We start from the raw sequence: 22,899 nt of genomic DNA, 5'->3' as shown, positions 1-22,899 counted from the left end.
GTGTATCGTCTACAACCGTGCATCGAGCCAAAAAACGAGCCGGACTATCGACTTGCAAGAAGGTAGTGACTCCAAATCGCGATGATAAACAAAATACGACGGCCAAAGTGCGATCCCGGAGGCTGTACACGACGATGCTGACGAAGTTTGACTGCGTGGTAATGGACGACGAAACCTACGTCAAAGCCGACTACAAGCAGCTTCCGGGACAGGAGTTTTAAACGGCAAAAGGAAGGGGAAAGGTAGCAGATATTTTCAAGCACATAAAACTGTCAAAGTTCGCAAAGAAATATCTGGTTTAGCAAGCCATCTGAACCTTTGGCTTGAAAAGCAGCATTTTCATAGCTTCCGGGACTGTCAACTGTTTTGGCCGGATTTGGCATCTTGCCATTACGGTAAAAAGGCCATGGAGTGGTACGCCGCCAACAACGTGCAGGTGGTTCCCAAGGACAAGAACCCTCCCAACACGCCAGAGCTCGGTCCAATTGAGAAATACTGGGCTATTGTCAAGCGGAACCTAAAGAAGACCAAAAAAACTGCTAAGGACGAGCAGCAGTTCAAGGCAAACTCGCTTTCTGCGGCGAAGAAGGTGGAAAAGGTGGCTGTACAAAATCTGATGGCAGGTGTCAAGCGTGAGGCCCGGCAATTCGGATTTGGAAACGCGAAAGCCTAACTGAATATTTTTCCTGAATTTTATACTAAGTGAACCTGAAAAAGAAATTTAATTTGATTTTTTAAATAAACGATTTCACCTATTTACACGCGTTTTCCCTTTTTTGACCGTATCACCCTTTATACGTCAGTCCGTGGACCCACTAAGGGACCCACAAACTTGCAAACTTAGAGGAAAACACCTCTGCATTCTCACAAAGAATTATGTTGATATCATTATCCGCTCCAAAGTTACATATTTATTAAAAAAAAAACGATTTGGAGCCACTGGTCCGTATGACAGGCTCTCGTTTTTTTTTAATTTCGAACTGTCTCTAGAAAAATATATTATTAAAAAATATCGTCCCGTAACAATCACACATTAGGTTTTGGTTTCTGTTTCAGAATTGCAAAGGAAAAAGGAAATATGTGTATGCTTCACAAGGAATAGGCGCTCTACTTTGAGATTTTATGAAAGCAATTATTACATCAATCAAAGCGATGATTTGTTGTTAAGACAAATTGAAGACACAATTCTGTTTTAAATTTAAGTTTTACGTACTTAATTCTAGGAAACAAAATGTTATTTATTCGTTTTTTCAGATATTTTCTTCATGTGCTATAAAAGTTCTTTAAAATTATATTAACGACAATTTAATTTTCCAAATTCGGTAGAAAGTAGAAATTATACTATGTTTCAAGTAAAACCGTCCTTAAAATAAAGTGTTGAACAAAATCTCGTTTTTTTTTAACTTTTTTTTTGTAGTCAAGATGCAAAAAGTCAATACATTTAAAATTGAAGAATTTTTAAGAATTATTTTTAAGAATTATTATTGACCATAGTCAAACAAAATTTTCTTTCATTTTAGGATACACATTTTTGTAACTATAAGGACAAAACGTCTTCATTGACAAGATTCTTGTAGAAGCCCTATGTTCCCAAGAGGAACAATAAAGGGAAAAAGCAAAATGCTAAGCAAAATTCGGATTCGTATTTTAAGGACATGATCTTTGGCCTCACGAGAATATGTTTTCAGTGTTATAATGAATCGTAATAAAATACAAGGCACATAAACCAAATGCGATTGTATTACTGCCCTGAAGGCTTCGTGTCGCATATGTTTAACTTTTTTTCAAAAAATAGATTCGGTATTAGGTATTGTGTTAATTAATGCAGCTGCACACCGATTAAGTGTCCAACGCTTTCAGAGAAACACAGCATAGGGTTATCGCGATAATCTCCACCAAGCAAACACAAAAAATACATATTGCGCCATTTATATCAAAAATTATAAACTTGAGGAAGATAGGAAATTGCAAAGATAATAAAAGAGGAAGATGGGAGATTGGCTTGCGTCATACCAAATGTTGCATTTACCAGATTAGTTTAATACATGTTTGTAACCTTTTAGTTGTTTTTAGTTTTTATTTTTTAAATGAAAATTTGAATTTTCTTAATGAAATAATTTTAGGCAACAACAAAAAAATTACATTTTCCCCTTTATGGAAATTTATTTCGTGCTCTTAATTTATTTTTATGTGCATTTTAATGTTATGTCAATACTTGTCGTATACGCGTTTGGTTCGAGTATTAAACTAATGTGGTAAATGGTTTGATGTGCTCAGTAGCCAATCTCCCATCTTCCTCTCTTATTATCTTTGGGAAATTGGCTTGCGTCATACCAAATGTTGCATTTACCATGTTAGTTCAATACATGTTTGTAATCTTTTAGTTGTTTTTCGTTTTTATTTTTTAAATGAAAAATGTAATTTTCTTAATAAAACAATGTTAAATTTTAGGCAACAACAAAAAAATTACATTTTCCCCTTTATGGAAATTTATTTCGTGCACTTAATTTCTTTTTATTTGCATTTTAATGCTATGTCAATACTTGTCGTATACGCGTTGGTTCGAGTATTAAACTAATCTGGTAAATGGTTCGATCTCCTCAGAAGCTAATTTCCTATCTTCCTACAATTTATAATCTTTGATTTATATCTATACTTTCTTTTAATTTATTTTTGTTTTTTAAAGAAGTTTGTCCTTAATATTGAGTAAATTGCTTGTCCTAAATTTTATATTGTATAATTTTCGTAGTATATCAATGAATATAGCTCGATGCTATTTTGACAATTTCTACTCTATAAATAACTTACAAATTATTTATACAACGTTGAAATCTTCACATATGTCGTTGGCATTGAAAAATTATTTAGGTGAAGTTCAGTTCTAAATATTATTTTGTCGCAAAAGGAAATAGAAATAAAAAATGAGACATCCATGGTTGCCGTTTGCGCATTTTAGTCACATTTTGCATTTTGTTTTTTGTGCGACTTTTTTTATATTTATCGAAAATAACAATACATTTCAATCACTGCCAGCTGTTGTCATTTAAATTGCAATACATAATTCTTTCTCTTGTGCCATGTCATTGCGCCAAATTAATGTATCTTGGAATAAAATGTGAAGTGACTTTTGTGTTTTTTTTTATATATGTTAGTATGTGATCAGCTTCTATATCGGCAGTAACAGATAGGTCTGAGAGGTATTTTCTCAATCTATGGTTAAAATAGGCCTCGTTTCTCTCCTTCCAGTTGCAAATAACTACTACATAATACGGTTGGTCTTATAGCGAAATTTTAGTAACCGGTGGTACGTGTGGGTCGTATAAGTACTTAGCCTCAGCGCCTGATGTAAAATCAATTTACCATTGTTTAGTGCATTATTCTTTTTGTTTTTACCGCGTATGCTAACCGCAGATTGAGAAAACGATCCTATGTGTGACAAACTCTTTCATAGATAGAAGAGGACCACAGGTTAAAACCTAAATTTTCTTGAATCAATAAACGATCGACGTATACTAACCCAAGGCTATGGAGGTATATATATATGTATAACAATTTGGTTAACTGTCAAAACTTTTGGGTATATCTTTGAATTGCAATAAACTAAACGGCACAGCCTCAATAAAATTTCTAGATTTCGCTACGGCTGCTGTGTTGTATGTATCGGGACCATAGAACAACTCGGTTCTCATTTATGTGTAATACCAAAGTAGTTAGAACCCCGTTGTTCTAGTCACGTACCTGTGCTCAGAATCACAATTGTAATATGGCTTGTAGTTATTCTATAACCAAAAACTATATTTTTTGATATAATTTAGGAGATATTGTTAACTTATAATTCTTACAGTGCTGATGGGCATTATGAAGTCACTCTGATGACTAAAGCGACCGTCCATAGCAATGGATTGGTAATATGGCAACCACCTGCCGTCTATAAATCATCTTGTTCAATTGACGTTGAATATTTCCCCTATGACGTTCAGACGTGCATCTTAAAATTAGGAAGTTGGACCTATGATGGTTTTAAGGTGCTATTTTTGTACATTGTAACTAAGTATTATATTCTTTATATAAACACGTTATTACCTAAATTTCGTTAAGCTAAAATGAAATGGATTATGAAATTAATTTACATATGCATAATTAAAATAAAAATTAAAAGGAGATAAATAAATACAATAAATAGATAATTAAATTTTAATCGATTAAATCGTGGATGACCGATGTTAAACATGTCTCGACAAGCGGAATGAATATTCTATTAGACGTTATAATCATATTAAAATTTTAAATGATTTTTAAATTTGATACTAGATGCCAGTTATAAATTTTGTGGATATTGCAAGGTATAAAAACGGCCTTTCGGCTATATTGCAGTTATGCAAAAACGTATGTTTAAATAATGTTTTAATATATGTATATGCGTATATATATTTCCCATAAGAAAGAGCAAATATTGTTAAATAAAAATTTATTAATGTAACATGTTACTTTATGTAATGTTACTCACTCAGCAGTTTTTACATTGCGAAACTTTGGACTTTTTCGTATAGGGGGGATATAGGGGCGAATAAAACCATGGATGGTGCAAGCAGTGTTTGACCAAGAAAACGTGATAACGACATATAATAGTTTTTTAAAGTTTTTGTTAACAAATACAGTTATAAAATAATGTTTTATTAGCTGCCTCTTATGTTTTGAAAACGTATATTGTAAATAATCGTCGTCATAAAAATTATTTAATATTTATGGGCAACAAGCTTGAATTGACAAGCAAAAGGCAAAACTCTAAAAACCTAGTAATGAAATCTCAATTTTAATAATTTTGTACTAATTCAGAGACATAGCATTAAAAGTTCCATTAATGGTGGAATATTGAGTTAAAAAAATCTCTTCTTAATAGAGCTTTGGAGTTTTCTTCATCCTAAAATAATGTGTGTATTTTAATAGCAAAAGGTCATCAGTTTTATCGTCGAATCCAGTGATGGTCCGAGTAGCAATTTTTTTGGTTTTCTACTGTCAAAAAGTTGTAAACGTTGAAAACCTGCATGCAACGTAAACAACGTAGAAAATGTCAAAAATTCTTACAGGATCCTTAAGGTTGAATTACACACCATGCTTAAATCCGTGCGTTGATTGAAGGGTTGATTTTTTTCTGTTTGCGGCAGACTATTCAAGCTTTTGATTTCAAAGAGAAATTTCAACTCTTCAATCATCGGACGCGTTGTACGCATTGAACGCATGGTATGTAATGTAATTCTACTATTTTTAATATCGTAAGGCATGAAGACGTCATGTTAAAATATTTTAGAATATTTTTTAATAATAATATTTTGACATTTTTACTCAAAAGCAATTTGCATGCATATGAAAAACGTCTGAATGCAACGTGCTGTAAAAATTGTTGTGGCAAAAATTGGATATAGGTACGCGTGGGCTAGGGCTGTCATTCGGGATCGATTTTTAAAAATCGTGGGATTTCAAAATATAGAATCCCGGGATCACCGAAAAGCAATTTTAAATTGCTATCATACTTAAAAAATACTTACTTCAACTCCACAGACAAAAACAAAAATATTATGGCAAAAATAATTACAAAAGCCATTTTATATCGCTATCTTACTTAGCAAAATATTTTAAGGATTAGGTTAGATTAGACGTATTTTCTTATACTTGTGATAATACTTTGGCACTTCGATTTAAGTAATAATGTTAAGGCTTCGAAATTTTTATCAGATAAACGCGATCTTGTCATATTTTCGTTGGACCTTTTATCATTAGGTTAGGTTAGGTTAGGTGGCAGCCCGATGTGTCAGGCTCACTTAGACTATTCAGTCCATTGTGATACCACAGTGGTGAACTTCTCTCTTATCACTGAGTGCTGTCCGATTCCATGTTAAGCTCAATGACAAGGGACCTCCTTTTTATAGCCGATTCCGAACGGCGTTCCACATTGCAGTGAAACCACTTAGAGAAGCTTTGAAACCCTCAGAAATGTCATCAGCATTACTGAGGTGGGATAATCCACCGCTGAAAAACTTTTTGGTGTTCAGTCGAAGCAGGAATCGAACCCACGACCTTGTATATGCAAGGCGGATCATGCTAACCATTGCACCACGTTGGCTATTTATTTTACGTGGTACGAATTCCATTTCACATAAACTTATTATTCAAAGGACCTTATCGTTTACTTCGATTTTTGATGAAATTGTGCTGTTTAGTATACCTCACGTATAATAAATTCGTGCTCAAAGTATAGCATACATGTTGTATTAACTCAACAAATTGGAATTATTTTTTCGGGATCCCGAAAAATCCAGGGATTCAAAATAAAAAATCCCGGGTGACAGTCCTGGTGTAGGCATGGAAAATTATGTGAAATCCAGTAGTACGTCTATATTTTCTTACTACTTTTTTATAAGGAAAATGCATTCTCAAATAAAGTAAGACATAACTGGGTTTAAAAACGTATATACTGTACAAATTCGAATATGGTCGAAAACTAAGTATTTATTGTTACTTGCTATTTATTTTATAATGAAAAAACATTCGTAAATACAAAAAATGTGAAATAAGTACGAAATAAACGGGTTTGAAAATACGTATACCGTGCAAATTCTTATATTGTCAAAATCTAAGTGTTTTACGAAGGCTTGCGGCGTTTTTCACGTGTGGTAAAATACGTCGTAAATGTATGCCAAATACCTTACAGTTTACGACAGACCATCTATGGTCGAGTCCGAACGGCGTTTCACGTTATGGTGAAACCACTTAGAGAAACTTTGGAATCTCACTTAGAAATGTGACCAGAATTACACCATGAAAAATTGTTTTGGGATTCGGCCGAAACTTGAACCTATTACAATTCGTATGCAAGAAAAGCATGCCAACCATTGCACCGTGGTGGCTTCCAGTTCACAGTGACTGCTTCTAACTTAAATTCTAGATTCTATGTATGAATAATGCTGTTTAATATATAAAATAACCTCCAGATAAATATTTGAAGACGTTTCGTGTTTAAAATGTAAATTTTTTAACAAAAATAATAACTGATTCATTGATTGATATTGATGGATTGTTTCACATTTATTACAATTGAATTTTAAAATTCAAATAAAAAATTAATAAAAAATTATTACAAAATTAATTTTGTAATTGAAATAAAAATCAGTCAGAACATTTAATGGTATCAATACATTTTTCAAGTGGAACAATTAAGTTTTCAATTGACTTTGGTGATTGACACTATCATTTCAGTGATTGCAGCCATTTTAATTAAAAATTAATTGAATCAATTAAATTAGGTAAGTAAGTAGCTTTTATGTAACATATTTTCTTTCGACAAAGAATTATTCCAAAACTCCCACGTTTTCTTACTTTGTAAGTAATTATTGGAGAAAATTTAGCAAGAAAACTGCAACCAGTGATTTTTTTTTGTATTGCAATCTTGCCCACAAATTGTCGGTGACAGTTTGTAAGACACCAATTACCATGCAATCTTTTACATTAATACAAATGCAAGAATGAAAACACCACTCGTATATACCAATATTCGATTGCAATGCTTGGCAGTGTTAAATCAATTGGCATCGTATCAATGCTCGGTTTACAAAAAAAAAAACTAGTGTGGTAGTATACATACACTAAGTGTGATTGCAGTCAACAACAACAATTACCAGCAGTTGGCATCAGATTAACCCATTAGGTTAGGTTAGGTTAGGTAAGGTGGCAGCCCGATGTATCAGGCTCACTTAGACTATTCAGTCCATTGTGATACCACATTGGTGAACTTCTCTCTTATCACTGAGTGCTGCCCGATTCCATGTTAAGCTCAATGACAAGGGACCTCCTTTTTATAGCCGAGTCCGAACGGCGTTCCACATTGCAGTGAAACCACTTAGAGAAGCTTTGAAACCTCAGAAGTGTCACCAGCATTACTGAGGTGGGATAATCCACCGCTGAAAAACTTTTTGGTGTTCGGTCGAAGCAGGAATCGCACCCACGACCTTGAATATGCAAGGCGGGCATGCTAACCATTGCACCACGGTGGCTCCCCAATACTGAAATACTAATATGTCAAAAATAATTCGGTGCAAACACACTCTCAAGAGTGTTTCCAAATGAATGAGTGATATCGTGATAGAGAATGCAACTTAAGATCTCTCTGCAGTGTGATTTGGATGTGTCGATAATTAATTAACACCACATTTCTACTGATGTCAAAATTAATCGCAATGGTTATCAAACTTTTTCACAGTTTAACGATTATTGCAGAAACTTTACACATTTTTAAAGAAAACTGCATCATTAATTTTTTTAATTTTTGTGGATTTTGGTTGAATTAACTGAAGAACAAAAAATAAGACTTTTAAAACGGTAACAAAAGGGTTAAAATGTCCAACTGGACTTGAAAAAAAAAAACATTACGAAAAAATTCGAGGAAAAGGTACTAAAATAGTGTTCGAAAAATCGAACGTTGAGTCAATATGGGTTAAGAGAATTGAGAGAGTACCGAATGATACTGCTGAGACATGAGGTAAACAATTTGAGTGCTTCTTTTACTACGTTGTTTTCGGGAGACCAACATTCATACTTACAACCACCGATAGTCGTCGGTTGCGTTGACTATTGGTGGTTGATATTCATTTTATCAATTGGTATCTTAAGATTGCAAATATTGGTGTTTACTAAAAACACTGGTCGGTTGCGGTAGATCGCAAACGTTCTCTGTTAGGCACCACTTATTGAGAGGTAAAACACCGTTACAAATTTATTTTCATTAACTTTTTTAATACATTTTTTTCTTTTTGTGAGCAAGTTGGACAAAAATACACGTCAATACGACTCACAGAACTAATTTTTATGTATATATAAAGCAATTAAAAATTAATTGGTAATGTAAATTACTTTGGTAAGTAATTACAGACTTAAAAATTTGTTTTTTATCTGATTGAAAAATGATAAAAATTGCTGATTGCCTGATATAAATGCAGGCGGGAATTCCGTCTTTGTCCCAGAAAGCTCGTGTTTAATTGAAAGATTATGTAGATAAACTCAATCGTTTCTTACTACTTGAATGATTGGCTGACCATCATAACTTCCATCGTGTTTTAGTAACTTTCATCAATTAATTCGTTAAGCCTCTAATCCCCCATTTTCTTCTGGCAGCTGATGAAATAGTCAAGGTATGTTATATGATCTAAAAGGAAGAAAACGAAACAAGCAAAATCAATACGGTTAAATTCAGTATATTCTGCAAAGCTTTGACTAAGTTTTGTTGCATTTAGGCGTTTTGGCTAAGTTTTGTTGCCTTTAGGCGTGTTTTACCAAAAGTTTACCGTTTTAACGAACCGCCTAAAGGCCGGCTTGGATTTTCGACTCTCTCTATCTCTATAGAATTTTCATTCAAATTTAAATTGCATTATTTTAATTTTATAAAAAAAATAATAATTGTACTAATTCAAATTTTAATTTAAAGTGGAAAAGTATTCACTAAACTAAATTGAGTTTCAAGTCCTTGCATTTGAAATTTTAAGTACATTTGTACTATTTTGTACTTTAATCAAGTTAAAAACGATCATCTAAAGGAATCAAGCTTAAAAAAACCAAACACACTTTTAATATAACGGAAACATTGTTTAATTTTTATTAAAAGATTAGTTTAATCCATAAACTTTTTAATTGAATATGGTTCGAATTATTTGGGAAATATAATAAGATGTCGTTGTAAACAAACACACGAATGTTCGATCAAAGATTATAAACTTGAGGAAGATAGGAAATTGTAAACTTGAGGAAGATAGGAAATTGCATTTACCATGTTAGTTCAATACATGTTTTTAGTTTTTATTTTTTAAATGAAAAATTTAATTTTCTTAATTAAATTTTAGCCAACAACAAAATAAATTACATTTTCCCCTTTATGGAAATTTATTTCGTGCACTTAATTTCTTTTTATTTGCATTTTAATGCTATGCCAATACTTGTCGTATACGCGTTCGGTTCGTATATTAAACTAAAGCTGAGTACTATGTTCAGTTTTCAAGCTGAAAACCATTTCACGGTTACTTTTTTAATCAATTAATTTCGAAATATTAAATGGTTCGCAATCAATACATTGGATCTTTTCCATCCATAATTTGAAGAGACTTGATAAAAATGTTATCGTCTTCATATATATTTTTGAACTTTTAATTCAGTGTTTTGGTGAAAAACTCGAACATAGTACTCACCTTAATCTGGTAAATGGCTCGATCTCCTCAGTAGCTATTTTCCTATCTTCCTCAAATCTATAATCTTTGTGTCTGATCATAGGCTATGCGAACCAAAGACAGTGTTGCCAGGTAATTTTTGAAAAAAAACCCTAAATTGGTCTAGATTTTTTTCAAAAATCCCCAAACATTTTAAGTATGTAAATATTACAAAAAGAGCCCCAAAATTTCGTTAAAAATCCTGTAGTGATACACTTTAAAAATTAAATTTAACACAAATATATATAAACTAAAAGAAGATTTTTTCTGAGGAACACAATTTTAGACAAAATAAGTTTTTTTTAATGCCAAAAATTTTCTTTTGAAGTAAATAAAAATCATTACACCACTTGTCACAAATTCGTGTTCGATTCCTGCTTCGACCGAACACCAAAAACTTTTTCAAGAAGTTTCTCAGCGGTCCCACCTCAGTAATGCTGGTGACATTTCTGAGGGTTTCAAAGCTTCTCTAAGTGGTTGCACTGCAATGTGGAACGCCGTTCGGACTCGGCTATAAAAAGGAGGTCCCTTTACATTGAGCTTAACATGGAATCGGGCAGTGATACGAGAGAAGTTTACCAATGTGGTATCACAACGGACTGAATAGTCTAAGTGAGCCTGATACATCGGACTGCCACCTAACCTAACCTTGTTTTTAATTGTATCAAATATTAAAAATGCCCCTTCAACAGATGCGTTTAAAGAAGAATGTCATTGCATACTTGCTTGTATTTAGGAACATGGGTTGACTTCCCTTATTTTTTTCTCAAAATTCATGCCAGAATTGTTCCAAATTTTGTTGAGAATTGCTCCAATTTATAAGATCTAAGATATTTTTTTACCCCCAAAAATCCCCCCTAATAAATGTTACCCCTAAAAATCCCCCTAAACGTGTAAAAAACCCCTAAATTGGGGAGAAACTCCACAACCTGGCAACACTGAGCAAAGACAATAGACTTTAGGAAGATGGGAAATTGGCTTGCGTCATTCCAAATGTTGCATTTACCATGTTAGTTCCATACATGTTTGTAATTTTGTTATTTGTTTTTCGTTTTTATTTTTTAAATGAAAAACTTAATTTTCTTAATGAAACAATGTTAAATTTTAGGCAACAACAAAAAAATTACATAGTCCCCTTTATGGAAATTTATTTCCTGCACATAATTTCTTTTTATTTGCATTTTAATACTTGTCGTATACGCGTTTGGTTCGATAAACGAAAAGTATGAAACTAACACCGTAAATGGTTTGATGTGCTCAGTAGCCAATTTTCCATTTTCCTAAAGTCTCTTGTCTTTGATGCGAACTATCACTTATTAGCGAAGCAATAACATATTTGAGCACTCATGACCTCGTGTGCATATCCAATAAGCAGAGTTTCTAAAATGCAAATGATTTAGATATTTTGGATTCAAATTTTTATTAGAACATATTTTATAAATGAAGCGAAATTGATTATTGTCCTAATTTTCAAAACGTTCTCAGAAGAACTTCCATGTACAAAGTCAAATGGCATAGATTCAAGTATTTGTTTGAATAAAATAAGGAGTACGAGGGTTGCCTTTTATATCGCGGGATTAGAGAACTGAAATAAATATTGATAATCGAAAATCGCTTTATGGTTTTTTCAAAATATTCCCCATTAAGATCTATACCCAGAGAAGGAATATGATCACCCCAAACTAGAGGTGTACACGCGACACGAAATTATTATGAGTCACGAAAATTGTCGTGAATCGCGCGTGAGTTATGAGCCACGCTAATGGCAAAGCCGTGAGTGTGCGTGATTAACCAATCAAATGTCGTGCGTGAGTCACGAAGATAGTATGTTCGTGAGTGTGTGTGAGTAACGAATTTCGGAAAGATACGCTCACGAAAATAATCCCACTCATGAACATAAAATGCTTACGAGTTGAATTCATTTAAAATTTTAGTGACACCTAGGATGTTAGAGTTTAAAACGCTCTCAATTTTAATCATGCTCATGTTTTCAATCACGTCCCGCGGGTAAATTGCTCTTAAAATTATTCGTGAGTCATGATATTTTTCGTGAGTCACGACATTTTCGTGCGTGAGTACAAATTTTCTTATATTGAGGGTGCGTGAGTCCTACCAAACAATATCGTGCGTGAGTAAGATTTTACATTCGTGAGTGTACGTGAAAATAGTACTCACGTGCACTCCTCTACTCCACACATGTTTCAAGAGTAAAATGTTATGTTTGGATGGTGATCATGGAACATGTTTAGAGTGATCATAGTCTATGCATTTTTGCATGCCTTTGAACCAATTGTCGAAACTGTTTTGCCACTCTGATTGAGGTATCTCCAAAATATGCACTCTGAACATATCTGCACTTCTTCAGGTGTCGAACTTTCCACCGCTGTTTACTTTTGGGCTCATACGCGTAAATCCACGATTCATCACCTGTCACGATGTCATAGACGTGTTTTGAAACATTGCGATCGTGTATTTTGGATCGTGGGAACAACAACTGACTTTGGACGACCCTCAGGAAATTCATCTTGGAATGAACTATGACCTCGGTTGAATTCGCCATACCAACCCTATATACTGGTCCCTGATAGAGCTCCATCGCCAACTGAATCAATTTAATCGATGCACTATTGTAGAGTTAATCCATCTCAACGATTGATCTTTTAAGTTGCTGTAAACATCACAAAAAACACTCGTATGTCAAGACGTTCTGAGTACGTATAACCTCAAAAATGTTAAGCTTTACGATAGAGCAGTCATTTGGCAAATTACAAACCTAGAGTTGCAATCCCTGTATCTTTAGAAGAACATTTTAGATGTACATTAAAAGAAATGACATGGGATTTACCAAATTTATTAAAAGTAATGAAATTATTAAAATTTATAAATAAAATAATATGATTGTAGCGATTAAAAGCATGTACATTTCTACAAAGAAAAGAATCTAGCTTCTTTGGGATCAATGTTGCCTTTAACACAAAAATTAAATAGGCTTAAGTTGTTTCTTTAAATATTAAATAGAAGCAAGCGCGAAATATAGCATACTTTCATTTTGAAGAACGATCGTTGCGAAACGTGCTAATAAAAATCTATGTAATTTAACATCGTATAAATGAAACCAAAATCTAATGCACTCGAAATTTTGGAGAAATTGTTTTATTTTATTGAATTAAGTTGTTTGTAAAACGTGACGTTGCTGAAAATACCATTCGATAAGTTCTAATGATGTTAATAATGTGTATAATTTTCTTTTTTTTTTTCAAAGCTTAATTAGTCTACCAAATTTCTATTTTCGAATGTTTAAAGAAATCGAATAATATATATGGGATCTATGACAATAAAAACAAAAATGTGACAATAAAATGTATATTCTGAACTGCTCTTTATTGGGATTAAGTAAAATATTGCTTTCAAAATTGACCGTTGTAAATATCTACAAAATTTGTATATGGCAGTATTTTTTCGTAATATGTGTCGTAGACATAGTAGCCAAGAGACATTTAGTATTCTTTTATGTAATGTTGTTTTTTTTTTTTTGATTTCTAAATGTTACACTATCACACGAAAATTGCATGTGCACATATTTCACAATCTGCTTGGTCTGCTCTGGATCTACATGTGGTTCTTACTAATCTAAAATTTGAAACAAGTAAGCCGATCTTAAAAACCTACCACTAACTATTTGGAATCGAATAAAGGGAAGCGATATTCGATAATTAAATATGTTTACTTTGACGACAACGAACTTATATAATATATTTTTTGTTTAAAATCTATGCAGCTAAAGATATAGATACATTCCGCATAGTGCTCTGAATCGTATAACATGTATTTTTTCCCCATATTTAGTATTGGACACTACGGGAACTAGGTATACCATACAAATATTGGCAAGTGTCCTTTACTTTTATTTTACGACATATGTTGACATTTGTTAAAAGTTAGATTAAATTTCAATAAACAATGATACTTAACCCTAGGATAGGCGATAAGCTTTCGATCACTAAGCGCTCAAAGTCAAATTTATGGCCAGACCAAGTAGTCTATCCTAGGGTTAAACCAAAGACAATAGATAATGGTAAATTGTTCGATGTGGAACCAATTGTTTCATTTCGGCGTTAGATCCACAAATGTTCATATTAATTTTTAATTAATAATAATAATGTATTTTTCCGCTTTTTCCGTGTTATTTCCCGCCTCTAAATAATTTTTATTCGTCGATTAATTTGTGCAACAAATCTATACAACTAGTTTGCACCTGTGGTATGATATTCTCTGCTGATAATTTCCCATGTTTCATGGGCTATCCTTTTTGCTGAATTATATACCGGCTTCTTAATTGCTTTAATACTATCTAGATTGTATATAATTCGAAGCGTCATCCAGACAAATCTTATCTCAAAAATTACATTACAAATTTTTCTATCGACAAGTTCCAAAAATAGAATCCGTCTATAGTTTCTGCTGCAGAACAGATTTATGTGTTAAAATAGAATAAAACAATAACAAAATTATTTTCACGAAAAACTAAAAGTATTTAAAACAAGTTTAATGAAACTAAAATATGATGAACAAGTTGTGTCATTATGATTATCTTTCTATTCGAAACACTTCTTGCAAACGATGAAAGCACACCCAGGGAAAAAATAGGAACCGGAACGAAATTTTAGACAAACAAAATTCCATCTAATTATACAATGAACCAAATGTTCATTCGCCCGAACCGAAACATGTACAGTCCAGGCGTGTATAGATTTGTATCTGGCGTTTCCTTTTCAATGGCTCTATTAACCATGTTCCTTAATCTATATCTGTCCATAAAGCTCGAAAAATAATTGTATAATTAGATATAATGCATTTGGACGTCAATTGCCTGTTTCGGTATCAGGCTAACATGAAATATAATAAACAAAATTCCCTTTTTTGTTGTTTTGATCTCAGATTAAAACCATTGCGTTGACTAAACTACAAGAGTAGCTTAATCAACAGAGGAAAATAATGTTTGTCAAATTTATTTGGGCAAAGCCCTATTGACTGCAAGATGGTTGAATGCTGAAGCTGAGATCAAAACAACAAATATGATTGAAGTACAAACCAACAATAAAAAACCAAACGAATGAAGTAAGATGAAGCATGCTCAAAATAAACCCAGCCATCTGTACACAAATCGATGATTTGACATTGGCAAAGGTAAAGAGAGATGTTTGTACAAAGATTTATTTCGCCAAAAGCCGAGTATCATAAATCTTTTTTCGGAAGGTTCAAGTGTGGTTCACTTTGGGTTTAGTGAAACAAAACGAAGGAAGTAAGATGAAGCACGCTCAAAATAAACCCAGCCAACTGCACTCAAATCGATGATTTGGCATTGGCAAAGGTAAAGAGAAATGTTTGTACAAAGATTTATTTCGGCGAAAGCCGACTTCATAAATCTTTTTTCGGAAGATTCAAGTGTGGTTCACTTTGGGTTTTGTGAACTACCCGAATTTGTTCTGATAATTGGCTGATATTTTTGAGATCAAAACAACAAATAGGATTGAAGTACAAACCAACGATAAAAAACAAAACAAAATTCCCTTTTGTTATAAAGTATTTTCTTAAAAAGCAAATAAACCTGAATTTGTGACAAGTGTTGCAACGACTTTATATAATGATTTTTATTTACTTCAATAGAATTTTTTTTTTAGCATCAAGAGAAAACTTAGTTTGTCTAAAATTTGGTTCCTTAGAAAAGAAAACTCTTCTTTCAGTGCAAATATTGGGCGATTCTCTGCATTGCTTCTTTTTGTTGTTGCTAAGCCACATAGTGATCAGGGTATAACCTTGATATGCATGAAAATTGACCTATCAGAAAGATTGATGTAGGTCACAACTATTCATCGACTTTGGTCAAATTGGTTAAAGGCTGGCTTTTTGGAGTAAGGACGAACGCTATCACTATTCTTAAAATTCTACAGAACTTAATATTTTGCTGTACCCCACGAGTTCACAAATCATAAATTAAATCGGCTCAGGTTTAGATATAAGTCCCATATATATGTATTGCGCGTTTTTTCCTAAAAAGTACATTGCTAAACTGGTGACAAAATTCATTTTATCTTAGTTTATTTTTAAATTTTTTTAGGATTTCCCAAACAAATGATATTTATTTTAAGTATGTCTGAAAAATTTTATGAACTAAACGTGGGTACAAATTTCATTAACCGTAAAAATTCAATGCTAACTAAAGCAGAAGAACATTTTCGTACACTTCTCGAAATAGTAAGAATGGTGGTAAATATGGTCATATGGTTAGTTCATTTTCGTTTTTATGACAAGGAAGAATTCCAAAAATCGCAGTAAACTTTCGTTAATTTAGCAGCATTTCGGAAATCGCAAAAACTGGAATACAATTTAGTTCAATTTTTGCACGAGGTAGTTCATTCATCCCACCTTTTCATTTCATTTGTTAACAGATTTAACTCAAATTCAGTACAACATAAACTTCTAAGATCCCAACCATGTGAAAAAATTTAATTTCCTACTTGTGCATATGTTATCTATCAATAATAATAAGAATATTTAATCGTTAAATATTATATCTTTGGATAGGTTAGGTTAAAGTGGCAGCCCGATTAAGATTCAGGCTCACCTAGACTATTCAGTCCATTGTGATACCACATTAACTAAAAGTACCTATTACATATGGGCACTTCTAGTTTTAACCGCTGAACCTTCTCGATTATTTTCTTCTGTTGAACCAACCAGATTGTTCCAAGAACATTAGCAGACTGCTTAAGTTAACGTTTTCCAGGTCCGCCAGTAATCTGAAGCTATATGCCCCTAAAATTTGCTTACGCCTTACACAAAATGCAGGACACTCACACAAGAGGTGTTTTATTGATTCCTTTTCCTCCGCATCATGACAGCTCATACAATAGTCATTATACTTCGCGCCTATAGTTTTTTTGCATAACAGGCAGCGACCCGTTATAGCAGATATCAGGAGTGATATCTGACGTCTCGAAAACACTAGCATATCTAGTGTGCGGTTTAAGTTTAAATGGGACCATATTTGCTTGGTGTCGTTACAACCCTTGCAATTCTCCCATCGAATATTTGCCATCATGACAGCCTTCTCACGCAGAAAGAGCTTGCAGGTAGCCAGAGGCATACCAACAGATTCTAGTTCCCCTGGAATATGTAAGGTAGTTCCTAGCCTTGCTAGCTCATCTGCTTCGCAGTTCCCCGGTATGTTCCTATGGCCAGGCACCCATATTAGGTGAATATTGTGCTGCTCAGCTATCTCATTGAGAGATTTGCGGCAGTCGATGGCCGTTTTCGAGTTGAGGAACACAGAGTCCAAGGATTTTATTGCAGGTTGACTGTCTGAGTATATATTAATGCCAATATTGCTTGGAGCATTACTTCTTAGCCAATTCACCACTTCTCTTATTGCTAATATTTCAGTCTGAAAAACACTACAGTGATCAGATAATGTTTTCGCTATTCGAAGTTCCAGATCTTTAGAGTATACTCCGAAACCAACTTGTCCATCCAATTTGGAGCCATCAGTGTATAAATCTATATATCTTTTATTCCCCGGGGTCCGTGTACACCACGCCTCACTGTTGGGAATTAGAGTCTCAAACTTTTTGTCGAAAAGTGGTCTCGCCAAAGAGTAATCCACTACGTTAGGCACATCTGGCATTATTTTGAGGACCGAACTGTGACCGTACCTTTTTTCCGACCACAGCGATAGCTCGCGCAACCGCACAGCCGTCGTTGCAGCTGACTGTTTGGCCAAAATGTCTAAAGGCAATAGATGCAGTATGACATTAAGGGAATTTGTTTCTGTCTTGTTGAATGCGCCTGAAATACACAAGCACGCCATACGCTCAACTTTGTCTAAACTTGTCGGCTGGTGAAGTGCCGGCCACCAGACTACAACACCATATAGCATTATAGGTCTAACCACTGCCATGTATAGCCAATGCACAATTTTTGGTTTTAGTCCCCAATTTTTCCCTATTGCCATTTTGCACGAGTATAAAGCTACCGTTGCTTTCCTCGCCCCTTCTTCAATATTAAGCTTAAAGTTCAGCTTCCTGTCCAAAATAACGCCAAGGTATTTTGCACACTCACTAAAGGGAATTTCAATACCCCCTAAGGAAATGGGCCTAACCGTGGGAGTTTTGCGATCCTTGCAGTACATGACTATTTCTGTCTTTGCAGGATTTACCCCAAGACCATTATCTTTCGCCCATTTCTCAGTCATTCGGAGGGCTCTCTGTATAATATCTCTTACTGTTGATGGGAATTTTCCCCTAACTGCTAGCGCAACATAATCTGCGTATGCCACCACTTGTATCCTTTCTTTTTCTAGGGAAACCAGAAGGTCGTTTATAGCAACATTCCAAAAAAGAGGTGATAGAACTCCTCCTTGAGGAGTGCCTCTGTTCACATACCTTTGTATGTCTGCTTGTCCTAGTGTGGCTGAAATGCGTCTCTTCCTTAGAAGTTCGTCTAACAACCTAAGTATACGTGGATCAACATTCAGAGTTGTCAGTCCATTTAATATCGAGCTCGGATGGACGTTATTGAACGCCCCTTCGATGTCTAGAAACGCCACGATTGTGACAGATAGTGAGCTTTCAATAAAGCTGACTAGTTCATGTAATGCGGTCTCAGTAGACCTGCCCTTCGAGTATGCATGTTGTCGTTTCGAGAACAAACTTGAATCGACGCTAGTTCTAAGATAAATATCTATTATCCTCTCCAGAGTCTTATGTAGGAATGATGATAAGCTGATTGGTCGGAAATCCTTCGCTTTCGAGTTAGAGGCTTTTCCCGCTTTAGGTATGAAAACGACTTTTTATTCCCTCCACTTTCCTGGAATATATGCTGAGCCACTGTGGCACCGCCAGTATATGGTTCAACCGTCTCCTGGACGTTGTCCAATTGCCCTCCGATGTTTTAATGAAACCTGGATGCTAGCACCTTCCGTAGTCTGAAAGCCTCGGACGTATTCTCAATGCTGCTGCAGTAATCATTCCAAGAGTTATGCTGAGCCTTTCTCAGTTCTCGCTTGTATCCTCTCAGATTCTTCTTGTAAGCGTCTTAATCCACAGGAGCTCTTATGAACGTATGAAAGATCTAGTTCTACGCTTGAAATTTTATACTGCTTAGACACATTTTAATTAATATTGGGGTTTCTTGGACAAACATTAGGTTTTTCTTAATTAACAATATCATTAATATTTATAAAACGGTTTTGTGATCACGCCAAAAAAATAAATATTTTTATTTTTTCAACGCTACATTGGATATGGTCGGAAAATGTAATCAGTTTTATGAGAAAAAAAAATGAATTATATCGTGCGAAAATTGAACTAATCTGTTCTGTATTCTAGTCAAACGAAAAGCCAGAAAACTAATCTATGGATCTGGCTCATTTTAGAAACTTAACGGTATGTTGATTATGTAACAACTAGACAAACAAAAATAACATTCTAGTATATAACAGTGTAAAGTGTCTTTAAAAATAACATCGTCAATATCTCCTAAACAGTTTTGAAAGGGAACCATGTTAACTGAATCAGAGCGTCTATGTAATGCGACCTAATTGTCTTATAATAATTTTATCATTGATATTGTAGAGCCATATGCCAACTTGTACTATGAAATGCTCCGTTGTCCGTCCATGATCAATTGTATTTATTTTTCCTGGACAGAGTCGTTACGTATGTCAAACAAATTAAAAAAAAATATGCCAGAATAGACCGCAATCGTTTAGTTTGTGATGTATGGGTTTGCATTGCTCGGTGTTGTTTAAATGCACCAGATGTCGCTACAATACTTTGACAACATTAGACTTCCTTAATGTTTCCATAGTTTTTCTTTTATGTATGTATGTGATTGTCGTAATTCAGTTGATATTAGCAAACAAGGATGTTTGAATGATTGTTAAAAAAGAGACTCATTAATAATAAATTGATAAAACTTCCAATGATGTTACTTTGCTGTGAACTGTTTGCCTTGATTGGTTGGAATGCTTAGAAACCAAAATAGATATTCTTAAAAAAATAACAAAAAACATTATTTATAAGTCTATGTATATTTTTTATTTTATATTACGCATAATTTATTATTTCATATATGTCGTATCGTTGGATGTTTTGCACCACTTGTTGGCAAAAATGATTGAAATGTTTTTATTATGGCAATAATAGACGAAACTGTCTCATAAGACTAAGATATCTCTAAAACTTACTTTGAAGAAAATTGTGCTTCATTAATTAACTCCCTTGCTTGAGTGAACTTTTAAGATTACTCTATGAACTAATGGCCAAAATTATTGCTGGCCAAACTATTGAATTTTTTTTTTTGAGCCAAGTACTATGGCGCTTTTCTTAAAATGTGTAGCAAATGAATTCCTTTCAATGCATACTCACACACAAATATTTTTTTATTTCCACTTGTGAAACAAGGAAACCATTCCGGCCTTCCAGTACTGGCCGTAGTATTGTAGCACGAGAATTAACGTGTGTGACTTTTTCATCTGAAAATTTAAAAACCAATAACAAAATTTTTCTTTGCGCCCTTAAATATTTGAGCCATAACATAGTTTGATATACGTTTTTGAATAGCTAATTGTTTACATTTCATGCTAAATAATCTTCTATCCAAAATAAAAAAAAAAATTTAAATTGTTATATTTAGCTTTGGTCCCGTTAACCGGGAAGGCAGAATACCTATTGATTAATTAGGAACGAAAAACACTGAACCCTGGAGTACCCTTAATCGCAGTTTTCCATTTTCTGCTAACAAACATTTTTTGCGCACTTCCTTTGAAGCCGCTAACCAGAAAAGTGAGTATGCGTATTTATTTTGGATGGAGTTGGTTCGGTGCTATGTTTAAAAGATAGGAAAACTTTGTAGTTGGATAGTCAGTATCAGGAAGGATATTAATGCGTTATTTTTTTAATTATAAACAATTTATACGCCTTACTTATCTTTCCACATATTCATATGCTAACTCATTTCTGCCAACCTCGAAATTTATAACTATTAGGGTCCAATATAACATCGGGAGTTGTATAGAGTAAGTGCAGCAATTGTGGTACAAGCTGGTAATGTGGTATAATAGCTTATTTTCTCTATCTAACAACATACGAATAACTAAAGATTGTGAATAGATTGTGGCTGTCAGAGAATGAGAATGAGCCAGTTGGAAAAAAATCACATTTACCTGAGCTCGAATGATTTTTTTTTTAGGTGGTTCTTAATCATTTCGTTTTGTGTGAAAATTCAATTTATGAATTTTCGGATGTAAATAACTGACTATATATACTATATACTAAACAAGCATAAAATTAATGCAATTGCGATATATATTGCATTTATGTTTTTTACAAAAAAAAATTACATTATGGTGTACCACATTACCTGCACATTTTATCCACATTACCTGCATATTTTATTTCATACGAATGAAAACCTAGAAAATTATATTGGCTTTTGGGGGATAAAGGACCTAAACAGCCCCTCTCCTAATTGCAACCAAGTATTGGTTGGTTGATAGGGCCAGTGAAAAAATTCGAAAAGCTTGGTGAAAAGCGTAGTGAAGCACCCCGAAAATTATTTTCTTTTTTTATACAAATTCAGATTTGTGCATTGTTTTCTCTAAAATTGACATGAGGCTATATACAGTGAGCTCCAAAATAAAGTGTACAAAATGCTTGCTTTAGAAAAGTGTTTTGCTGCCTTAAGTTCTTATTTTTGATTTGTAGCTTTAAGTAGAGATTTAAATACTCTTTTGACAAACTAAAAAAAAAACTAAACAATTTAATGAAATCGTAAACATAAAGGTTAACATAAAATGTATTTTTAAACAAAGGTATACTTTATTATGACGGTCACTGTATATTCTACTAAAGTAAACAGAACGCTTCGTCGATGCCGAAATGTGAACAGATCAATAGTGTTTTGCCAATATGCGCCAATATGCTACCGGAATGAACATAGGGATTTACCAATGACTTGGTAATATCAATGAATGCCTTTGTTGTTCTGTTGCACAGGTTTTATTTGCTTATTATATTTCTGTTGAATTGCTTATTTGTATTGATTTATGTGTATGCCTTTTCCACCGAAACATGCAAGTAATGTATGGATTTATTGTTGTGATTGACAGATAATGTATAATATGTAAAATACACGAATTCGAGAAGTCGATGTAACTATTTGTCTAGACAAAGAAAAATTATGAAGTATCAATAAAGACCAGCTAGGTAAAGTCTGTTGCAAAAGTCCCAACGACGGATAAATGCAAGAAATGTTTAGTAAACCTTTCAAGCGATTTAACATTATGTGATCCGATTTTTAAGATAATCTATTAAGCAACTGGTATAACAAATATTTTATGTGTACACCTAAAACAGATTTAACACAAATTGGGTTATTCAAGAAAAGAATAAAGGTCAAAAACTTATTAGTGTGTGTGTGAATAGTGTGACACTATTTCAAGATGGGACTACATATTTTTAATTAGAAACAAAATTAATTTTTTTAATGTATATTGATGTCTTATATTTTGATTCTAATGAATGTTGTTTTTACCCAAACTCTTTTTAAAATTTTTGAATATAGCATGTTCATTTTCACTTAAATGCCTTCC

The 22,899-nt window shown here is 33.5% G+C and overlaps 1 protein-coding gene across 5 annotated transcripts in view; it reads left to right on the top strand.

Moving 5' to 3' along the window:
• Positions 1-22,899, top strand: part of nAChRalpha4 (nicotinic acetylcholine receptor alpha4) — a 220,107-nt gene that overhangs the window by 74,885 nt on the left and 122,323 nt on the right. Inside the window, exon 4 of one of the 5 annotated variants that reach the window (XM_075291042.1) lies at positions 3,845-4,025. The exons of the other annotated variants lie outside the window; for them this stretch is intronic. Coding sequence (XP_075147157.1) covers positions 3,845-4,025 — 181 coding nt within the window. The remainder of the gene's footprint in view (positions 1-3,844; positions 4,026-22,899) is intronic. 5 annotated transcript variants of the gene reach the window in all.

This window comes from Haematobia irritans, chromosome 1 (assembly GCF_050003625.1).
Source record: "Haematobia irritans isolate KBUSLIRL chromosome 1, ASM5000362v1, whole genome shotgun sequence".
Taxonomy (NCBI): domain Eukaryota; kingdom Metazoa; phylum Arthropoda; class Insecta; order Diptera; family Muscidae; genus Haematobia; species Haematobia irritans.
The sequence above is the reverse complement of the archived record's forward strand: the minus strand, read 5'-3'. Positions and strand labels throughout refer to the sequence as shown.